The 22,727-nt window shown below is 48.7% G+C and overlaps 1 protein-coding gene across 6 annotated transcripts in view; it reads right to left on the minus strand.

Moving 5' to 3' along the window:
- The window catches only part of IGSF9B (immunoglobulin superfamily member 9B), a 119,588-nt gene extending 104,828 nt beyond the window's left edge, over positions 1-14,760 (minus strand). For all 6 annotated transcript variants that reach the window (XR_014542072.1, XM_083588313.1, XM_083588312.1 and 3 more), the window contains exon 1: positions 14,398-14,760. Coding sequence is in view for 5 of the 6 variants with exons in the window: in XM_083588313.1 (XP_083444439.1) it covers positions 14,398-14,464 (67 nt within the window). In the remaining variant the exon portion in view is untranslated. The remainder of the gene's footprint in view (positions 1-14,397) is intronic.
- Between the last annotated feature and the right edge of the window lie 7,967 nt (positions 14,761-22,727).

Here is a 22,727-nt window from a genome sequence, read left to right on the forward strand (position 1 = left end):
CTGGAAGATTACGGCTCTCGCTCTCCTTCCAAGAGCCAGAAGTCAATAGGACCTCACAGTGGGGAGGCAGGGCAGGGAAAGTTCCCCCTAGACTCAACCAAGATTAAAAAAGGATAAGGCAGGAAAGCAATGGAGCCTTCCCCAGCCAGGCACCACCTAGTCCAATGTTTCATGCCTTTTGCTGTGCTTCTAATGTATAGTGGGGTCGGGAACTTCAGGTGTGTGGGCCAAACATGGCCCACTAGGAGGCCTCTCTCTCTGACTCTCAGGACTGAGCATTGCTTTGTCTCCTTTCTGGGTGTTTTTGCCTGACTGGAATATGTCTTTGACCTCTTGATGGTGCTTCTTACTTGCCTGGATGTAGGACAGAGGGGGATGGGAGACTTTGAAGAAACTAGCCTACTGAGCAGAGGTACAATTTACTTTCATTGTTCCACTCACTTTTGACACTGGCTCCACCCACCTCTGACATGTGGCCCCCAAAAGGGAGACCAGATAGGAATGTGGCCCTCAAGTCAAAAATGTCCCCCTCCCCTGGTGCATAGAAATGTGTTTCACATGTAACCCACCTTGGGATCAAAGATGAAGAGCAGGGAAGAACTACAATAAGAGATGTGGTAATATTAATAGTAGCAGCAGTAACAGGGAAATTATTATGGTTATGATCCGCAGCAAACGGAAGAGAAAGTTCAGTGCTGGATTAATGTTTGCTACTGTGTACTCACAATCATTCGCAAGATGCAGATATCTGGAGTGCAAGTTAACACCTTCAGCAACCTACAGGAGGAATGAGGAAACTGTTGCCCGCCAACTCCCAGCAGCCCCAGCAAGCAAAGCCAGAAGCAAGGGATGATGGGAGCTATAGTCCAACAGCTTCTGGGAGGGCAACAAGTTCCTCGCCCCTGACTGATGGATTTGTGACCACTGGCCAGATAGACATTCAACCATTTCCCCCACAATGCAAGATCAAGGTTGCTACCCAATGCACCCAAACACGAGAGCGATGTAGTCAGTGGTACACCCCACACACGTTTGGGCCAGGAGACTCAATGCCACAGGCGACTGAAGGCAGTGTTGTAGGTCCATTGCTGCCTGTGGGGAGCACCCTCATTCCTACTGCCCTAATGTCATCTGACAGGCTTTTGATGCGCCACTAAAAGACCAAGGAGATCAGTGTGCACACCACGGCCAGCACAGTCTCTGTTGTAGCAATTCAACCCTTGGGGAAAGGGAAGTACAACTATTCCCGTCTCCAGATTCAAGTCACCCAATGTCATAAAGCCAGTATGGTATAGTGGTTAGAGTGCTGTAAGCCAGTTACTGCCTCTCAGCCTAAGCTACCTCACAGGGTTGTTGTGGGGATTAAATGAGAAGAGTGAGAAGCATGCACACCACCCTGAGCTCCTTGGAGAAAAAGGTGGGCTATAATTGGAAGAAAAAAGGTGCACTTTGGCACATCCATTCCTTCCCAGCCTGCCTTCCAAGAGCACAGGTCTGTTGGGTCTACTGGTTAAAGCTTATTTAAGATGTCACACTTATTATCCTGTCTTTTGTCCATGATGGGAACACTTATGGGCATGCCTTTGGTTCCAAAGAAGTCTCCCATCCAGCCACTGAGCAGATGCAGGCCTGCTTAGCTTCAGCAAGGTGGCCGCTTCCTGTGCTTTTGACTTGTACCCTAGGATACTGCTGCAAGTGTTTTGTGGAAGGAAGGATATAAATGCAATGAACAAATTATAAGTACCAAATATAAGCCACACATTTTCCTCCAAATTCTGACTGTGAAAAGTTAAAATGCAGCTTATATTCGCAAACTTACAAAAATTGGCTTGGAGTGGGCTTGTCCCCGGATGTTGCCTGGTTTCGGATGGGCCAGCTCCCAAGATGGCGGCATGGTAAGGGGGTCCCTGAGAGGAACCCAGAAGGCGGCGAGGAGGAGGAATGAAGGGAGGAGCATAGACGAGAGAGGCAGAGAGTGAGGTCTGCTAGGAGGAGGAACAGGAGATACATCTTGGATTGGAGCTAGCCCAAGGTGCTGCCCAGCTTGAGCCCGCTGAGGGGCGTGTGAGTCCTGCCAGCTGCCACCTCTCTCCACCCATCCTGTGGTGGGGGGCATGGTGGTGCTGACCCTCTGTAAGTGCTGTTGCCCCACCACCGCCGGAGTGAAGGTGCTGCCTCCTTGGCCCACCTCTGCCCCACTCCTCCTCAGGTATTGTCTTTCCCCCCCCCCCCCGTTTACGGGTAATTTTAAAGGTGTGGCTTATAATCAGATGCGGCTTATATTCAGGCCAATACGGCAGTAACTGAAGTGAGATAAACTGCACACCCAGGAAGAAGTTGCTGAGGACCACAAAAAACGTGGCTCCTAAGTGTCTGGAGAAATTCCCCCATTTGGACCCCCATCTGCTGTGCATCCATTTGAATGAAGTGTCGCCTTGAGCTGTCCAAACTAGCAAGCCAGGAATGCAAGCATTTATCAATTGGAGTGTCACCTTAAGATTCCATTCAGTATTCATGGCTTATTTGCAAAAGAGAAAAGTCAGCAGTTTCAGCAACGACATCCATGCAAGCAAGAATTACAAATTCCAGTCATCTTTCTTTTTTCTTTTTTTGAAGGAACACATTTGTGTGTGTGTGTGTGTGTGTGTGTGTGTGTGTGTGCGTCTTCATTCACATAGCACATACATTTGCCTCTTTCAACACATATGAAGCAGTGCAGCTGGTCCCCAGGCCAGTCCAGAAGGGGAGAGGATGCACCTGGTTCCATGCAACCAATCCATGCAGGTGGGAGAGAGGGGTGTCCTCAACCAGGCCTTGACTCCTTAAGGAGGTGGTTGGCACACCCACATCAAAATCTGCTGCCCCTCTCCACCTCTGGCACTGAAGAAGCTGCATCACCAAGGCCCATGGTAGCAGCAGCAGCCCTGCACTCACTCCTGGACTGAAGGATGCTGGAGGACACCATCTCCCTTTTTATTTTTAAATATTTTTTATTAAATTTTACAATTTTATATTCATCACATGGAGGAGACCGTCTCTCAATTTGTGCATATACTGATGCTCGAAATGTCCTTCCACAAAGCTGACCACAGCTCATTCTTTGCTTGCAACCCATTCATTTGTCAGAGCTGCGAAAAACAACAACCACCAAACTCCAGAACTCCCCACACTTTACCTTCCTGACCCTCTCGCTCTACACTTAGCAAGTGTACACAGGCACACACGTCCACACCGGGGGTGCATGGTAGATTTTGCACATGACAGTTGGCGTCCTGCATGCTGCAGATTCCACCCACAGTTACCGTATCTGCCTCCCAAGGGCACACCCTCCTGCACATCGCTTCTGGTACATGCTCGCAAGAAACACCACGGCTCGTGCAGCACGCAGGCTTCGCTACGATCGTGTAGTACTCTCAACCCACACCCACGCACCGATTGGAATACGCAGCCATCATTCTTCACCCTGTGCGTACACTTGTAGAGCACTCACTTTTGCGCTACACACACCGCTCAAGGCAGACACGCTTGTCATATAATTCAGCGCCCACCTCTTCTCCTTCCTTTATGCTCAGACAAGTTTCAATTTCCCTTTTCTAAACCTGGTCTATTTATCTCACTGCATCACAGCTGGGCTTACACTTATCGAGAGGAGGGGAGACTCTTGTTTTTTTTTTCAACAATCATGGAGTCCCCCCCCCTTCCTTAAAGCACCCCTCTTGGCCCAGAAAGAAGACAGTAGGTGCCACTATCTCTCCCCCCCCCCTTCACTAATCTTCAGTGGGTCTTTCAAGACCAGGATGGGCTCTCCCACTAAGCACTCCAGCAACTGAAGAGGCTGGGGCACCTCTTTTAGGAAGTCAGTGCAGCGTTACCGGGGGCGGGGGGGGCGGTTCAGTTCAGTTCACGTTTTAATGCAAATCACAGATCTCCTTTTGAAATGCGCAAATTCTGCAGTGCACTTTCCTCTAACCAAATCACATGTGCAAAATGCATACACCAGAAGGAAAGGTGTGTGAAAAGGCAAAAATTGGTGGAAATATACAAAAACTATAGCAAAAGTCTGAACAGCTGAGGGAGCCGGCGTACAGCTTCCGGGTCATGTGGCCAGCATGACTAAGCCGCTTCTGGAGAACCAGAGCAGCGCACGGAAACACCGTTTACCTTCCCGCCGGAGCGGTACCTATTTATCTACTTGCACTTTGACATACTTTCGAACTGCTAGGTTGGCAGGAGCAGGGACCGAGCAACGGGAGTTCACCCCGTCACGGGGATTTGAACAGCCGACCTTCTGATCGGCAAGTCCAAGGCTCTGTGGTTTAACCCACAGCGCCACCCGCTAAATCCTGCTCAGTTTGGCAGGATTCAAGCAAACTGCCTCCTGATTGAGGAAGCAGTTTGCATGGAATCCCTGCTAAAATGGGAAAGGAGATTCTGATGCAAACCCTTTCATTGGTTTCAATAGGCCTACTCTGAGTAAAACTTAGTTGACAAGCACCCCAAGTTCCGAGTTCTCTCCTTCCTTTGAGGTTTTTAAGCAGAGGTTAGATGGCCATCTGCCATGGATCCTTTCGCTGAGATTTCTGCAATACAGCAGGTTGAACTAGATGACCCTCAGGGTCCCCTTCGACTTTATCATTCTATGATTCTATGAGGGCAATTTCAAATGCTGCAGTTTTTGTGCCACTGCACAGAACTGCAAAATGATACCCAGAGGCATGCTGAAATCATCTCCAGTGCAGGCTGACTACTTTTCATGACAATCTCTGTGGTGGTGTACATGTGCACACAAACAAAAACACACAAACACACAAACACACACAACCAAGATCAGCTGACCTTTAAAGCCCTAAACGGCCTCAGTCCTGTATACTTGAAGGAGCGTCTCTACCCCCATCATTCAGCCCTGACACTGAGGGCCTTGTGGCGGTTCCCTCATTGCGAGAAGTGAGGTTACAGGGAGCCAGACAGAGGGCCTTCTCGGTAGTGGCGCCCACCCTGTGAAACACCCTCCCTCACAATGTGAAGGAAATAAGCAGCTATCCTATCTTTAAAAGACATCTGAAGGCAGCCCTGTTTAGGGAAGTTTTTAATGTTTAATGCTGTATTGTTTTTAACACTCGACTGGGAGCCGCCCAGAGTGGCTGGGGAGACTCAGCCAGATGGGCGGGGTATAAATAATAAATTATTATGATTATGATTATTATTAAACCAAAGACATGAACAACCATTTATCAGGCTACCTGCGGCAAATACAAAATCACCTCAAGGTGACTAGAATCATAGAGTTGGAAGAGACCACAAGGGCCATCGAGTCCAACCCCCTGCCAAGCAGGAAACACCATCAGAGCACTCCTGACATATGGTTGTCAAGCCTCTGCTTAAAGACCTCCAAAGAAGGAGACTCCACCACACTCTTTGGCAGCAAATTCCACTGTCGAACAGCTCTTACTGTCAGGAAGTTCTTCCTAATGTTTAGGTGGAATCTTCTTTCTTGTAGTTTGGAACCATTGCTCCGTGTCCGCTTCTCTGGAGCAGCAGAAAACAACCTTTCTCCCTCCTCTATGTGACATCCTTTTATATATTTGAACATGGCTATCATATCACCCCTTAACCTCCTCTTCTCCAGGCTAAACATGCCCAGCTCCCTTAGCCGTTCCTCATAAGGCATCGTTTCCAGGCCTTTGACCATTTTGGTTGCCCTACTCTGGACACGTTCCAGTTTGTCAGTGTCCTTCTTGAACTGTGGTGCCCAGAACTGGACACAGTACTCCAGGTGAGGTCTGACCAGAACAGAATACAGTGGCACTATTACTTCCCTTGATCTAGATGCTATACTCCTATTGATGCAGCCCAGAATTGCATTAGCTTTTTTAGCTGCCGCGTCACACTGTTGGCTCATGTCAAGTTTGTGGTCAACCAAGACTCCTAGATCCTTTTCACATGTACTGCTCTCAAGCCAGGTGTCACCCATCTTGTATTTGTGCCTCTCATTTTTTTTGCCCAAGTGCAATATTTTACATTTCTCCCTGTTAAAATTCATCTTGTTTGTTTTGGCCCAGTTCTCTAATCCGCCAAGGTCATTTTGAAGTGTGATCCTGTCCTCTGGGGTGTTAGCCACCCCTCCCAGTTTGGTGTCATCTGCAAATTTGATCAGGATGCCCTTGAGTCCATCATCCAAGTCATTGATAAAGATGTTGAATAAGACTGGGCCCAAGACAGAACCCTGTGGCACCCCAGTAGTCACTCTTCTCCAGGATGAAGAGGAACCATTGATGAGCACCCTTTGGGTTCGGTCAGTCAGCCAGTTACAAATCCACTGAGTGGTAGCATAGTCAAGACCGCATTTTACCAGCTTCTTTACAAGAATATCATGGGGCACCTTGTCAAATGCCTTGCTGAAATCAAGGGAGGCTACATCCACTGCGTTCCCTTCATCTACCAGGCTTGTAATTCTGTCAAAAAACGAGATCAAGTTAGTCTGACAGGACTTGTTTTTCAGAAATCCATGCTGACTATTGGTGATCACAGCATTCCTTTCTAGGTGCTCACGGACTGTTTGCTTAATGATCTGCTCCAGAATCTTCCCTGGTATTGATGTCAGACTGACTGGGCGGTAATTATTTGGGTCCTCTCTTTTCCCCTTTTTGAAAATAGGGACAACATTTGCCCTCCTCCAGTCTGTCGGGACTTCGCCTGTTCTCCAGGAATTCTCAAAGATGACTGCCAGTGGTTCTGAGATCACATCTGCCAGTTCTTTTAATACTCTTGGATGCAGTTCATCTGGCCCTGGAGACTTGAATACATCTAAACTAGCCAAGTATTCTTGTACTATCTCCTTAGTTATTCTGGGCTGTGTTTCCTCTGCTGAATCATTTGCTCCAAATTCTTCAGGTCGGGCATTGTTTTCTTTATCGGAGAAGGCTGAGGCAAAGAAGGCATTGAGGAGTTCAGCCCTTTCTGTGTCCCCTGTTTGCATTTCACCATCTTCTCCTCTGAGTGACCCCACTGTTTCTTTGTTCTTCCTTTTGCTACGAACATACCCATGAAAGCCTTTTTTGTTGCTTTTAACCTCTCTAGCAAGCCTGAGTTCATTCTGTGCTTTAGCTTCTCTGACTTTGTGTCTTTGTGACTAGTCAGAGAACCATCTGCAAACTTGGCAAAAGGGGTGGTTTCATGCCAAGTCAAAAGTCAGGTGTGCATTTCATAGCCATTTGCACCACTTCCAAAACCATCTATGACCATTATCTCTTTCAGGTACTTTTGCACTCCTGCATAAGAGGGCACAAAAATGTTCACAAGAGGCTGGGTGATGAGGGAAGGGGTTACCGTCTCATTATGAGCAGGCAACCTGACGGAGCCTCCCTCATCTCAATCAAATCATGGGCAGCTAGCTAACAAACATGAGTAAGAATGTGCACTTCAGTGAGGAAGTAATCTATGCACAATCTCATTGTTTTCAAAAGAATGCATGTGTCCCTCTATGGATTCTCCCATCCACATTCTGCACCAGCTGCTCCTGCAAGTCCAGGCTGGACCCAGGGCAGAAATCTTGCTGCACAAGCAGGAAATCACCAGCAGAAGAATGCAGGGAATATCGATGCAGCTGCCTGAGCAATGGAGATTCCTGCCTCCTTCACCATTCAGACACAGAGAGAGAGAAACCGGAGGGATTCCTTTCCCCTCCATGACATCACCATCATGCCAAACCTGATTGGCTATGTAGCACCGTGGCATCATCATACTCACTAAGCAGCATCTCACTGGCAGAGAAAAAGCCACTTTAAACTGGGATGTGCAGCCATTGGTAACAGGGGTATAGGAAGCTGCCTTCTGCCAGGTAATTCGACTATTTGACCGCCGAGCTCACTGGTGGCAGCAGCTGTCCAGGGGCTCAGGTAGAGAAATCTTTCCCATCACTGGCAAACTGTGGATCTTCTTCTGTATATGAAGCAAATGACTATACAGCGAAATGTGTGTAAATGTTGCTGCCTTCCCCTCTCTTCAGACTGGCGATGTGCCAGAATCACAAGGAGCTGTGGCCCCTCCCCTTGTGAAGTGTGTCACCCCCAAGGGGGCTAGTTGCAAGGAGGAAGCTTCTGGTGCAAAGAAGCCCAGGATGCTGCCCACACCCACATCCTCCTCCAGGTAGCTGCATTGACAGGGGGAGTTTCTGCCATCCATCCTCCAGCAACTCATCACACACACCCCATTAATTCTCACTGTGCTCCTTCCTCCTTTTACCTTTTATGCTTCCATCCCACAATGGAACAGTAGGCAGGACACAAAATTCTGGTTTGGTGGGGGTAGGATGTAGAGGGTAGATAAAGATGAAGAACCCCCAACACACATGCACCCCAAAAGCAGCAAAGTGAAAATTCAGCACAGTACTGTCTCCCTCTCCCTTTCAAGCTGCTGGTGTGGCATAAAATAATGAACACAGGTGTGCAATGACAGGTAGGTTAATAGGAGAAAGAGCTGCTCTTCTGATGATTTTCAAGATTTTATTCTACTGCAGGGTAGCTCTTGTAATAAGAATCCCTCCTTCTTTCCGGTTTTATTCTAAATCTTCACATGCCACCATCAACACACAAGGTGTTGACAGTGCAATCATTTTATTCACTGATTCATTCTTTGAATTTATATCCCATCTATTCCTCCAAGAGGCTCCAGGTGGCATGCAAAATTATCCCCCTCCTCATTTAACCCTCCACAACAACCCTGTGGGGTAGATTAGGCTGAGTGGCAGTGACCAAGATCATGCAGTGTGCTTCATGGGAGAACACAAAGGTCCTGGGCCCCAAGGAACAAACCACTGAGAGCAGCCTTGCTCAATGTGATGACCGCCAGATGTCTTGGACCACAACTCCCATCATGCCTGACCATTGGTCACACTGGCTGGGGCTGATCAGAGTTGGAGTCCACCATCTGGAAGGCAGCCCTAGGAACACACAGGAAGCTGCCAGATCATTGGTCCACCAAGCTCAGTATTGTTTACACTGACTGGCAGCGACTCTCCAGGATTCCAGACTTGAGTCTTTCATATTCTACACCTGAGGATGCCAGAGGTTGAACCTTCCCCTTGGAAGGCATGCACTCTGCCACTGAGCTTCCCAAAATCAGGTTATAGGAAGCTGCTTCATACTGAATCAGGCCATTGCTCCACCCAACTCAACACTGACCGGCAGCAGCTTTTCGGGGTTTCAATAAGACTTCTTCCTAGCCCTATCTGGAGATGAACTAGATTCAGTCTGGGAACTTCACACATACTCCACTAATGAGCCATGACTTTTCTCCTAGGTTGAACCTATGGTTTCCAAGATTTTGCTAGACCCCCAACTCCCATCAACCCCAGCCAACATGGCCAATGGCCAGGGATGATGGAGACTGTAGTCCAACCATACCTGGAGACCCACAGGTTCCTCATCCCTGCTGTAGGGCGTTGTCGACTACAGGGATGGTGCACCTGTGGGCCTCCATCCCTGACCATGGGCCATGCTGGTTGGGGCTGATGGGAGTTCAACAACAGCAACATTTGGAGGGCACCAGGTTGGCAAAGGCTGCGTGACTATCACTTGCTGATAGAATTGTCTGCTTTGGACAACATGGGTTGATCCACTGGAGTTGTGGGGAGAGAAGGATTTTTCTGCTTACAGGTGGTTGCGCTGCGCTGGCTGTGTAAATATGCCAATAAAATGATTTACAAGCCTATAAAGATTGATACCAGCCCGTGCACACCTGTGATTCTGGCACATCGCCAGTCTGAAGAGAGGGGAAGGCAGCAACATTTACACACATTTCGCTGTATAGTCCCTAGGAGACAATCCCGACTAGCCACAAGAGGACAAGCTGGTTTGACTGCTTAAAAAGCCTTTCCTACATGGTCCGATAGGTCCACCGCCAGATGGAGAGATGGTAGGATCCAGAGCATAACTTGTTAATCAGCTCTTCAGCGGTGGGGCTGCAGTGCAGTGGAACAAGGTCTTTGCATGCAGAAGGTCCCCAATCCAACCCTGCAAGGGGAGGACCCCGGCTGCAGGAGAATAATCAGGAGCGGTTCCTCCTTTGCAGCTGTGACTTGAACTGCAAAGGAGGGTCTGTTGCTTTGGAGCCCTGGTTTGCATTCATGCTGCGGGGGGGGGGGGATAGGAGCTCTGAGCTCTCTTCCAGTTCTTCCTCTGCAGCAACCACAGCTGGAACTTCGCTGTACCTGACATTATATATGATGTCAGGGGCAGGAAAGAACACAAGCGGAGCCCTGCTGGATCTGGCCAGTGATCCGTCTAGTCCAGCATCCTGTTCTCACAGGGGCTTGCCAGGTACCTGTAGAAAACCAGCAAGCAGGAGTACTCTCCCCTCCTGCAGTTTGCAGAAACTGGTATTCAGAAATATTGCTGTCTCTGGCAGAGGAGACAAAAGCATAGCCATTATGGCTTTCAGCTGCTGATAGTCATGTCCTCCGTGCATTTGTCCAGTCCCTCTTTTAAAGCCGTCCAAATTGGTGGCCATCCCTGCCTCCTGGGGGAGTTCCACAATTTAACTATGCACTGCATAAAGTACTTCCTTTTATCTGTCCTGAATCTTCCAACATTGAGCTTGATTGGACATCCAGGAGTGGGTGGATGTCCACACCAAGGTGGGGGCAGCTTCCCAAAGTATCTAGGGGGGCAGATCTCCAATTCCTAATTAGACCCCCAAGACAAAGGTTTCCCACCACTGCTGCAGACTTTTCTACACTGCCCTGGGATCCTGTGGGCTGAAAGGCAGTCTAAAACTGCAATAAATAAGCAGGTAAATAAAAGAACCCTGACTGAGATCCTAAACCTGGAGAGTTTCTGCCATGGTGACCACAGTGCCAAGCTAGGTGATCCAGCTGTCTGAGCTGGTTCTAATGCACCCACGGCACTGAGCATCTCAGGAATGTGTAATTCCTGATGCAAACTGGCCTTGCCCGACTCTACATGGCTTATTCCTCTAGCACAGATTTCTCCCAACCTGGCACCCTTCCATATGCTGTTGGACTCCAGCGCCCATCAGCCCCCAGCAAGCATGGCCAAATGTCAGAGATGATGGGAGCAAGAGTCCAACAAGGGCACCAAGCTGGGAAATATTGCTCCAGGCCACTCTGGCCTATGCTAATGGGCAGCAGCTCTCTAGAAGAGGCATTTCCCATAAGTTCCAGCCTGATTCTTTTAACTGGATGTATCATGGACCGAGCCCAAGACCTTCCGCATGCCAAACAGCTGTGCCACCACTAAGCTATGGACCTCTCCTTTCTGATTTCAGCCACCTATGTAGATGCAAGCCACAAAGTCTCCACTGTGACTCTTGGGCCAGCCACAGTGTCTAACCTACCTCACAGGGTTGCTGTGATGATAAAAAATGGGGAGGAGGAGAGCCATGCATGCCACCTTGATCTCCTTGGAGGAAATAAATAAGCATATTCAGGTTTGCAGCCATTAATGCCTTACCATCAGCATTATTTATTCCAAATAAAACATTATGCCAGGCAAAGCAAAGTTACAGGGTGGGAAATCCGGTCTCTGCCACAACTCAGCATCCCATCCATTCCCCACCCCCACAAAAATGTGCAATTAATAAAACCTAGGACTTCAGGGAGAGATCCCAGCCCCTTCCCTGTTGTGCTAGTGTTCTGCTTGCAGGGAGTTCCACAATGCAATTCACCAGTACTGCTACCTGCAGTCTGAAGCACCTTGTTCCCACCTCATACTGCTGCACATGCAGACCACATCTGGCAATGCAGGGGTAGCGACACTAGCCTCCGACAGAAGATTCCCACTAAACACACTAATGCAAGGTGCTTAGCAACCAGAAAATAAATGACACCGGAGAAATGCAATTAAACTAATGGATCGTGAACATGGTTGCGGGAAATTTGTTTAGAGAGCCACATATGCTAATCCTGGAAATGTACGCCTGACACCATCCCTTAAGAACAGCCAAGCTTCACTAAAAATCATTTTTAAGAACATCCTTTCCCCAAAACCAAAGGGGAGAGCTGGCCAGAGGCCCTTGACCCAAAGCAACAAGAGGTTATATCAGGCAGGTGAGCGTGCCTGGTCACCTGCGGCAAACAATGTCATTTCCAAGCAACCAAGGAGAACAGCTTCTGTGAGCTAGGAGGAGTTGTGTGCCGTTGTTGCAGGGTGCTGACATGCCACATAAATGATATACAGGTAAGTGTGGTGGACTAGTGACTTGCAGGCTGGTTTGCATAGCTGGACACCAGCTCTCAACTGAAAAAATTGTAAGGTGTGCATGTCATGCCAGCCGGCTCTGTGCCAGCCTCCAAGAGAATGGAGAGACAAACCCACTTTCCTTCCGCTATTTCTTACTCTGCACTCATGGATCTCAGGGCTGCAGCATTGCCTGCTTCCAGACAGCAGCTCTCTCTGGTTAACTTATTGAAAGTGGTCGTTCCCTGCAACCCCAATCTCCCCCAGCAACATTCAGGTGTCTTCCATCCCATATGGTGCACACAATGGCTATCTATGAGCTAAGCTTTCATACGCTTGAGTTTGGGTTGACTGCCCTCCACAGAGGTCATTTTTTAAAAATGATTAGCATTTTCATAAAATGCTCAAGGCTACTGCTACTCTAAGCTTTCCCCCAGATGGTGTTCAGAATCATTTAAGTACTTAACAATCATATATAACCAAGGCTGATTCACTGGGCAAGAAATAAGATACAGGTTTATGCTGCAAACTTTAAGCCCCCTGAGCAAATTGTATATTCACCCGCACAGTCCTTGCACTGTAATGGCAAGAGGCACATATATATATTTATTAATATGGGTATTTATTTATATACAGCTCGTGTGCCAAAATGGCTTCAAAGCAGTTCACAGCTATAAAATCCATTATAAAATACATACATGGTTAAAATACCCAGTAGCAATTTGCTCAGAACATTTAAGAGAATACTAAATAAAATACAGAATAGCACAAGTTGAAAGCCTTGACAATTTGAACAGGCTTTTTTTAAATAACAAATTTAAAAAATAAAAGTTGAAGTTCAGTTTCGGGGGACAGTTTGCCTAAACAGGTGTGTCTTTAGGAGCCGGCAGAATGCCAATACTGATGAAGCCTCTCCTTTTCAGCTGGGAGGGCATTCCACAGCACTGGTGGCACCAATGAAAAAGCCCTGAAACCAGAGACTGCAGCACAACGCGGTGAGAATTGCCTTTTGCCAAACATCCTACCCAACCTCTTGGAAATCCAGTTTGTCATCTCTTAAGTAAAGTTAGAATCTTCTATTGAATCACAAGCTTATTCATGCCTGCAAGAAAAAAAATGAGCTAACCAACTCTCTATATCTTAGTATTTACCGGTAACTACGCAGAATCGCATTTAAATACAAAGCCCAGATGGATTTCTTTCTGATGAACATGTGAAACTAGAAATCTCACTTTCAATGGTGATCTCTCTGCCCCAAGAAAAATACTGCAGGCAGCTACCTAGTGACAGGTCACACACATGTGAAAAAGGTTCACATGCTTCATCACTGACCCAGGATCTCTAGCTCTCCCTAGAGTATTCAGAAAAGAGAGGTTGGAAGTAGCTTAGACTTCCAGGCAAACAGATCTTACATATGAGCAAGCCTTGAAGCGTTCAGTAGGGCTTTACATCATCGGTAAGCATGTACAGAATTGCAGCCTTCATAGCACTGCTTTGTTAAGCAACTTCAGCATTAAAGAAAATAATCGTTCTCTTGCTAGATCACGGACTCATACGTTACTTGGATCACGAACATGCACTGGTCAATTGCACGCCTTTCTGCAAAGTCCATCGACATGCTCTCTGCCGAACCTTCCTCTGAAATCGTTACAGAAAAACCAGGCAACAAAAATAAAATAAGACCAAGAACGAGCCGCGGTCCAAGGTTTCAAAAACTCTGCAAAAGACTTATTCAAGTCCTGCTCTCGCTTCATCGCATCCTTGGCTGGTTTTTATTTTTTTTTATGGTTTTTACTGTACTGATGAAACCGTATCACTTAACCATTTCTGAAACCAACCCCTCTCCGGGGAGGAAGGCGGGGAGCAGAAAGCATGCTGCCTTTTTTATTTGTGAGTATTTCTTCTTTTCTTTTCCTTACAATCTGAAGCACTCCCCTACTCGCAAGGGAAACTCCTTTTGCGCGAAGGCGGCGGCGCGGCGGACGAAAAGCCGAGCATCCTTTCTCGAATCGAAGGGATACAGGTAACAAATGAGAGAGGAAAGGTAGAGAGGGAAAGAGAGAGAGAGAGAGAAGGGAAGGTCCACACAGGGAGCGTCAGCCCGGAGAGCTTTCCCGGTGCCCAAAGAGGCCAGCCCAGAGCGCAAAGGAGAAACCGCTGCAGGGGGGTGGAGGGGGGGGGGACCCGGTGCACTTCAACTCACCTTGAGCTGCTGCCAGTCCTCTGGTGCTGATCACACTTGCTATCAAAGTGGCCACATACCAAATCATAGTACTACCGCCCGCCGACCAGGAGCATCATCCTAGCTGCAAAGCGCCCTGCCCTGCCGGGGACCTTCTCATCTGCCCAGCCCAGCCCAGCCCGGGGCGAGTGCACAAGGCGCGCTGCCTCCCCCTCGTCTCCGCTTCCTTCTCATGCCCTCCGCAGCCCTCCTCCTGGCTGCCTCCCCGCCGCCCTCGCCATCCTGCCTCTCCCCGACGTGCAGCGGCACCTGCGCGGCTCGCGGAACGCACAGCCAGCAATGAGCGAGCGAGCGAGCGCCAGCCAGAGCGCACAACTCCTCTCCGGCGCGCAGCCTAGCCTGGGCCATTTGAGCCTCCTGGGCGACGCCCCCGCCGGCCGACGATTGGACGGCCGGGGAGAGAGGCGGGCCCCCATTGGCTCCGGGCGCAGACAACGCTAGGGAGGGGGGGAGGGAGGGAGAGAAGCCTCCCCCTCCTCCCAAGGTGGGTTGGAGTGTGCAATGCACAGAGCCGCAGAATCATGCGCAATGCCAGGGAGAAGGAGTTGGGTGCCTCCCCCCTTCTCTCCCTCCCCGGTCGCCTTTTCCTCCCTCCTTCCCTCACTCCCTCCCTGCTCAAGCTGCATGGCCGGTTCCCCAAGAGGAGGGGGCTCCCTGGAACAGGGTGACGGGAACAGCAAGAAGGAGGGGGGGCGTGCAGCGCGGGGGGGGGGGGCTGGCTGCAGCCCCAGCTCTGCAGAGCTCCCCATTGCAGCTGGTGTGGAGGAGAAGGGAGGGAAGAGGAGGAGATGGCCCTTTCCAGAGCTCCGATGCACTTGCTCTCCACTTCGCCCGCCGCTTCCCACACTCCTGCCGATGACTCCGATCCCCGAGTGGGATGGCGGAGCTGTCAACCTTTCACCCACTCGCCCTGCTTGCGCTCCTGCAGCTGAAATTCCTCTCTTCTCCCCCACCAGCCCTCCGTTCCTGCTGGTCTCCCTCCTTCCCCTGCCACCAACGACCAAGGTTTGCTTTGGGGGAGCAGGGAGGAGACTGCCTGTGTGTATTGCATGCCGGAATTGGTAACCTTTCCCCTCTCCCCCAATATTCTGAGTGTGGTTGATTTCCCCCCCCCACTCCACAATTGAGTTTTAGGGTGCTGCAGGGTTCGCCCCCTAGCAAAATGCTCGTGGTCGTGATGATAGACGGAGAGGTTTGGGGAGGGGGAGTCTTGGATCTCTCAAAGTCCGGGAGGGGGGCGTGCTTCCCACTTAGAGGCACATTGCAGCAGCCCTACCCTCCCGGACCCTCTCATGGGAGTCGTGCTGTCTCAGTGGCAGAGGACATCCTTTGCATGCAGACGATCCCAGGAGCGGAGACCTTCAAGGCAGGGCTGCGGGTAGAAGTCCGGGGACCCACTCAGCAGAACGAGCAGGAGGAGGCGGGTCCGAATGCATCAGGGCTGGCTTACCGCGTTTTGGAGTGACGTAATACTAGGCTTCCCCCAAAGAAGCCACTAGGAGAACAGGGTGCAGGAATAGATGGGCCGTTGGCCTTATCCATCTAAAGAGAAGGGCTGCAGCTTAGCGCAGGAATGTCCCAGCATCTCCAGGAATGTCCCCTTCCTGAAACCCTCTGCCAGCCAGGATGGACAATGCTAAGCTGGGTGGACCAATGATCTGACTCAATACAAGGCAGCTTCCTGCATTTCTGTGTGAAGGTGGGATGTTACAAAGACCATAAAGTCCATAATATAAAATCACCTCACTTCCCCCCTGGGTCCCAGATTCAATCGGGCTGAGAAAGGCCTCCTGTCTGAAACCCTCGAGAGATGCTGCCAATCAGTGTGGACAGTACAGAGCTAGATGGGAGACTGTTCTGACTCTGTAAAAGGCAGCTAGCTCTCTGTGTGCTTAAGTGGAGGCAGGATGTTGATCCCAGCCCATTATCCCCACCATGCAGCCCTTGGCTCTTGCTCTGATATGTGAATGGTGCCACTGAAAACACCATTAGGGTGAAGGCTAAACCCACTCGCATCACGCCAGCCACTGAGAGTCGCACCTGCACCTCTGGTTGCCTGCTTTTCTTCGTGTTTGGGTTATGCTGCAGCTGGGAGGGGGAACTGTTTTCAGCCCAAGGGCCATATCCCTTCATGGGCAACCTTCTGGGGCCACATAGCAGTAGTGAGCGGGGCCAGAGGCAAAGGTGGATGGAGCAACTCTCGCTTCGTGCAGAGGGCCGCTGGAAAGCTGGAGGTTGCTGCACACACATGTACAAATATATTTACATCTTCCAATAGACACTATCATAGTGCAATGCATAGCTGTCAACGTTTTCCTTTTTTAAAGGGAAATTCCCTTATTCCGAATAGGATTCCTCGCAAGAAAAGGGAAAAGTTGACAGCTATGTGCAATGGCATTTTCAGCCAGGCGAAAGCATTTGAGGAAGTTGGTGGGGGGGTGGCCTGGAGGGAGGGGATGTGGCCTGGTGTTCAGGTTTCTAGCCCTTGTGGTGCAATGGGACAAATTGTGGGGAGCTGAGGTGTATCTTAGAAAAGTGGGCCATCTGGGTGCATTTATTTTGGGAAACCACATAAAGAGGGAATGTATTATTATTATTATTATTATTATTATTATTATTATTTTGTTCCCTACAAAGTGAGTTACAGTTAAAAACATATGCATAAACGTATTAAGCCATAGAAAAGAAAAATTCCCATAACATTAACATTCCATACAAAATATTAAAAAACAGCCCCCACCGAACAATGTTAGAAAGCTTTGGCAGCACACTAACAATAAAATAGGCTTAACTCAGTCTATGAAAGGCCTTGGGGCCAGGAGCATGTTTTCACCTGCCTCCCAAAAATATGTCAACAAAAGCATCAGGTGGACCTTGCTGTGGAGGGCATTCCGCAGGCAGGGAGCCATAACCAAAAAGGCCCCCTGTCATCCAGGGCTAGTTTTCAGCCGGAAATCACCTGAACTCAGGTCTGGCACCTCTCAGGTGGGTGTCATTGCCATTATAAGAGAACAAGGGAGGCGTTCATGGTGAGTTCTGGCACCTCTTTTTTTCTAGAAACATGGCACTCGTCATCACCCTCTGAGCCTCCCTGAGAGGAGGGCCCCCAAGAAGGGCCTCAGATGACAATCAGAGGGTCCAGGTAGGTTCATATAGGGAGAGGTATTCCAGAAGGTATGGCAGGGATGCTCATCTATCAAGACTAGAGACTGCCCTACCTTTTTCAGAAAGGTGGGGGGATGCCAAAGTAACTCCTACCTACCTCTTGCCAAGCTCCAACCCTAGGTACTTAAAGTATTCTGGGCCCAAGTTGTTAAGAACCTTGTAAAGGAATACAAGACCCTTTTAATCAGCCCAATAACATAGGGAGACAGTGAAAGCTTCTAGGCACCAGAGTGCTGGTGGCAGCCTGTCCCCACGAGCAATTTATTGCATGTGTGAGTTTGTGTGTGTGTACACATACATCAGAATTATTATTTTTTAAGTCTGGCACAGCATTTAGGGTGACCTGATACAGAGGACAAGGCTTCTGTGCCCTTAACAGTCATACAGAAGAAAGAATTTTTGAAAGAGAAGCTTTTCTCACCCATGCATAACACTCTAATAGGTCTTCATTTGGAAAAGGAAAGGTGCTAACTTGTGCAATATTTTCTCTCTCTCTCTCTCTCTCTCTCTCTCTCCACTCAAGGAGTCTCAAGGTGAATTGAACCTGAGAAGTTAATGGCACTCTGTACATGGACCATGACATTCATGTCCAGCCAGCTTTTATAAATAAAGAAAGGCCATTGCAATTAAGATATTAGGGAAAGGTATTCACACCAGATGCTGATGCTGCACTGTTTGACCTGCACAGCTAGGGACATTCCAGACATTCAGTGTCTCAGTGGGACAAAACTACTGGGAGATCCAGGGGATTTTTGCAGCTTTAAATAGTGCAACCAGAAGCCCACAGTTAATTATTTCAATTAAATGGAATGCCAGAGCTATTATAGGTCTTGTCAGTGCCACCATTAAAGCTGTGCAACGTGATCCCTTGCAAATTTTCTCAGAAATAAGTGCTTTTGAATTAAATGGGGGGACTTTGTAGACCGGGTGCACAGGATTGCAGTCTTAGGCATAAAAGTGCCACTGTACACATTCACACACAAGTGACAAATGCCACAGTGTGTGCAATCACCCACAACCTACACGTGGGTTTCGTGCTATTTCCTACATGCAAATGCGTGCATGTAAAAACAAAAAATGCATTTGTTAGTAGCTGCGGACAGCATTCTGAATCTGTCACAGTGACTGCAGGAGGGCAAGAAACAGGAGCACAGCTTCACAGAAGGGGACGTGTTTGCATGCAGATGGTCCCAGGTTCAGTCCCTGGTATTAAATGGGTCACATAGCAGTTAATGGAAAAGGCTTCTGCCTGAGGGCCCAGAAAACTACTGCCTCTCAGAGTAGATAATATATAGGCTAGACAACAGGTGGAAACCTGTGGGTCCTTGCAGCCTCCTAAACCTACTCCATCCTTCGATTCCATCAGAGTTTATAGAATCACAGAACTGTAGGAACGGGTTCCCAAGCAGGAGTCACAGATGAAGGATCCCTGGCAGGTGGTCACCCAACCTCTGTTCAAAAACCTCCAATGAAGGAGAGCCTGCCACATTCCAGGGGAGTTCATTCCACTGTCACACAGCTCTTACCATCAGAAAGTTCTTCCTAATCTTAGTAGGAATCTTGTTTCTTTTCATTTGAATCCACTGGTTTGGGTCTTACTCTCTGGAGTAGCAGAAAACAAGCTTGCTCCACCTTCCATGTGACAGTCCTGCAGGTATGTGAAGATGTCTCTCTTATCACTTTTCAGTCTCCTCTTCTCCTTCAACTATTCCTCATAAGGCTTCAGCTCCAGACACTCATTTACAGACTTACTGGCTTGTCAATATCCTTCCTCCTTGTTTCCTTGTGGCTGATTCCCCACCCCCACCTGCTTTTAAAACTGTTTTTCCACTTTCTACGTAGTTTCAGAACAATTAGCAGGATGGCTATTGATACAAATAAATTGATTTCCCCACCACATACACACACATTTTTTTCCTAGTTGTATGGCTTGGGGTTGAGGATTACGTGTTCCTTTCCACAGCTGTACAAGAATAAATTGGTACATTCCTGCTCTGCATGTGAGGCACTAAAGCATGGGTAGGCAAACTAAGGTCCAGGATTTGGCCCGATCGCCTTCTAAATCTGGCCCATGAACGGTCAAGGAATCAGCGTGTTTTTACATGAGTAGAATGTGTGCTTTTATTTAAAATGCATTTCTGAGGTATTTGTGGGGCATAGGAATTCGTTCATTTTTTTATTTTTCAAAATATAGTCTGGCCCCCCACAAGGTCTGAGGGACAGTGGACTGGCCCCCTGCTGAAAGAAGAAGAGGAGGAGGAGGGAGGAGGAGTTTGGATTTGATATCCCGCTTTATCACTACCCTAGTCTCAAAGCAGCTTACAGTCTCCTTTCCCTTCCTCCCCCACAACAAACACTCTGTGAGGTGAGTGAGGCTAAAAGACTTCAAAGAAGTGTGACTAGCCCAAGGTCACCCAGCAGCTGCATGTGGAGGAGAAGGGAACTGAACCCGGTTCACCAGACTACGAGTCCACTGCTCTTAACCACTACACCACACTGAAAAAGTTTGCTGACCCCTGCACTAAAGTCAGAAAGATATTGCTTCCTTTACAGAACCATAGCTGCGTTGATTTGCTGTACCAAAAAATAAATAAATTTCTGTGTTCTTTTAAAAAAATTGAAACTCAGTGGGACTTTTACTTCTAAGTGGACCTCAATCTGAGGTAACAATGGTGAAAATTCAATCAGGGTGGTCTTTATTCCAGATTAAATAATCTGGGGCACTTTTGTTGCTGGCTCCGCCCACCACCAGCTCTGGCTCCACGCACTACTGCCCTGTGACTCCCACAGATCACCCCCTAGGATTTCCACCGCAGTACTAAAAATTGGCAGAAAGGGACTGTAGGTCACTTGACCAAGCGTCTGCTTTTCATGCAGAAAGTCCCTGTGGCGTCTTCAGGGAGGGCTGGGAGCAGGGCCATGAGGCAAGGGGAGGCAGTCACCTCTGACAGCAGATCTGGGGGGCCCTGCCACTGCACCCTGGCTCCAGCTGTGACCCCACTGCCACACCCGTGTCCTCTCTGCCCACACTGCCACCGTGCTTTAAATGTATTTGGGAATGAGGCCAGTGACACGTTCCAGAATACACCCCTCTGTCCCATCCCCCCCCCCTAATTCTGGTCCAGCAAGACTCTTTTTGCATGTTTTTGAGTTGTGGCAACAAGGCCCCAAGGCCAGCCAAGACCTTCTAGACAAAAGTTCCTAGAATCAGGGTCCCAAACCCTTTGCAATTTGCTTTCCTTGCAAAAAGAGGAGACTTTGGGAGGGGGGGTGGGGAGAAAAAGCACCAAGTCAGCTCTTAATCCCTGGATCTGAAGTGAAAGCTTGCAAATTCCCTTCCAACAGCCTGATCACCTTGTGACTCAGATGGCATTCTTCTCATTGGGCTAAAAACAAAAACAAAAATAGGACAGAAGTGTCTAGACTCCTTGTATTAATTTATATTCTATCATCATCAACATCACCATCTTCATCAATATTATTCCAGCCAAATGCCCTGATAAGAAAACTGTCTTAAGAAGGGGGGGGGGGCTTTTACAACCTGAGGGCCACCTTCCTTTTTCAGAAACCTCCTGGGAGCCACATGCCAGTGGTGTGTAGGTCCAGAGGCAAAGTGGGCTGAGCAAGGAATATACCATTTACCTTTGTAAGTTAAGCTAATTTCTAAAAACATGTGCACCACCCTCTCTACCTTCCATCCAGGGAAGCTAAAGGCAGTTTCAGTGCTGAAGGACACATTCTTGCCAGGCAAAAATACTCGGGGGATGAAGCCAGTCCAGTGAGGGGTGTGGTCTGCAGAGAATTCCAAGGGCCAAGTAGAGAGGCCTGGAGGGCCGGAGGTCTTCCACCCCAAATCTAATGTCAAGGCAAAGACAGCCTGAGGCTTTCTAGAGTCTAACCTAACACAAGACATGCTCAAAATCTGCCACCCAAGGCAGGTGAGGCGACATTACAGGTGGCCCAGTCAACCAAAATGTGTGTGTGTCAGACCCTCCAAGTGTCCCTGTTTTCTAGAGACAACCCTGATTTAGAGAGGCCATCCCGGTTTCTGATTTGATCCCAGAATGCCCCACTTTTCCTTAGGATGTTCCTATTTTCATTGGAGAAATGTTGGGGGGTAATGGAGTTATCTGACCCCCCGAGCCCTCCTGTATAGGGAAGTTTTTTAAAAAATGTTTAATGTTCAATTATGTTTTTATATATGTTGGAAGCTGCCCAGAGTGGCTGGGGCAGCCCAGTAAGATGTGTGGGGTATGAATAGAAAAATTATCATTATGGAATAAGGTAAAGGTACCCTGCCCGTACGGGCCAGTCGTGTCCGACTCTAGGGTTGCGTGCACATCTTGCTCTAGAGGCCGGGAGCCGGCGCCGTCTGAAGACTCTTCCGGGTCAAGTGGCCAGTGTGACGAAGCTGCAGCTGGCGAGCCAGCACCAGCGCAGCACACGGAAATGCCGTTTACCTTCCCGCTATAAAGCGGTACCTATTTATCTACTTGCACTTAGGGGTGCTTTCGAACTGCTAGGTGGGCAGGAGCTGGGACCGAAAGACAGGAGCTCACCCCGCCATGAACAAACTACAGCTCCCAGAATCCCTTAGGGGGGATGCCATGACTGTTAAAAGTGTCATCATAGTGCTTTAAATGCATGGTTTGAATGTGGCCGAACTCTATCCTCCAACATCGTCACACAAAGGCCCAGAATGAGGTGGCCTCAACCAACACCTCTTCCCGCTTCCCAATCCAACCAACAAGGCAAATTCAGGGATGTGGGTTGGGCTACCAATGAACTTTGCCAATTCCTCAAAACTATCATTACGAGAGCAAAACAAGCCCTCGAATGAGATTTTGGAAGACATCAAGTAAGTTTTGAGATTTTATTTTAGCTCATTGCGTCTTTCCCTCCTCTCCTCTTTCCCTAGATGATCAGTGGTTCATCACTGACTAACTGTCACAGCTGGCTTGAGGGAGGAAACTATTTTTGATCTTCTAGTACCAGTCAGAATGATCCACCTGTGATTATGACTTTTTTTCTGGGTGGGGGGGGGGATAAAGCGATGTGTTAACTCATGCAGAATGGGTCAATTGAATCATATTAGCAGTTCTTCCTCCTGCTAGCACATTTCCCCA

This window comes from Podarcis filfolensis (assembly GCF_964270895.1).
Source record: "Podarcis filfolensis genome assembly, chromosome: 15".
NCBI lineage: Eukaryota > Metazoa > Chordata > Lepidosauria > Squamata > Lacertidae > Podarcis > Podarcis filfolensis.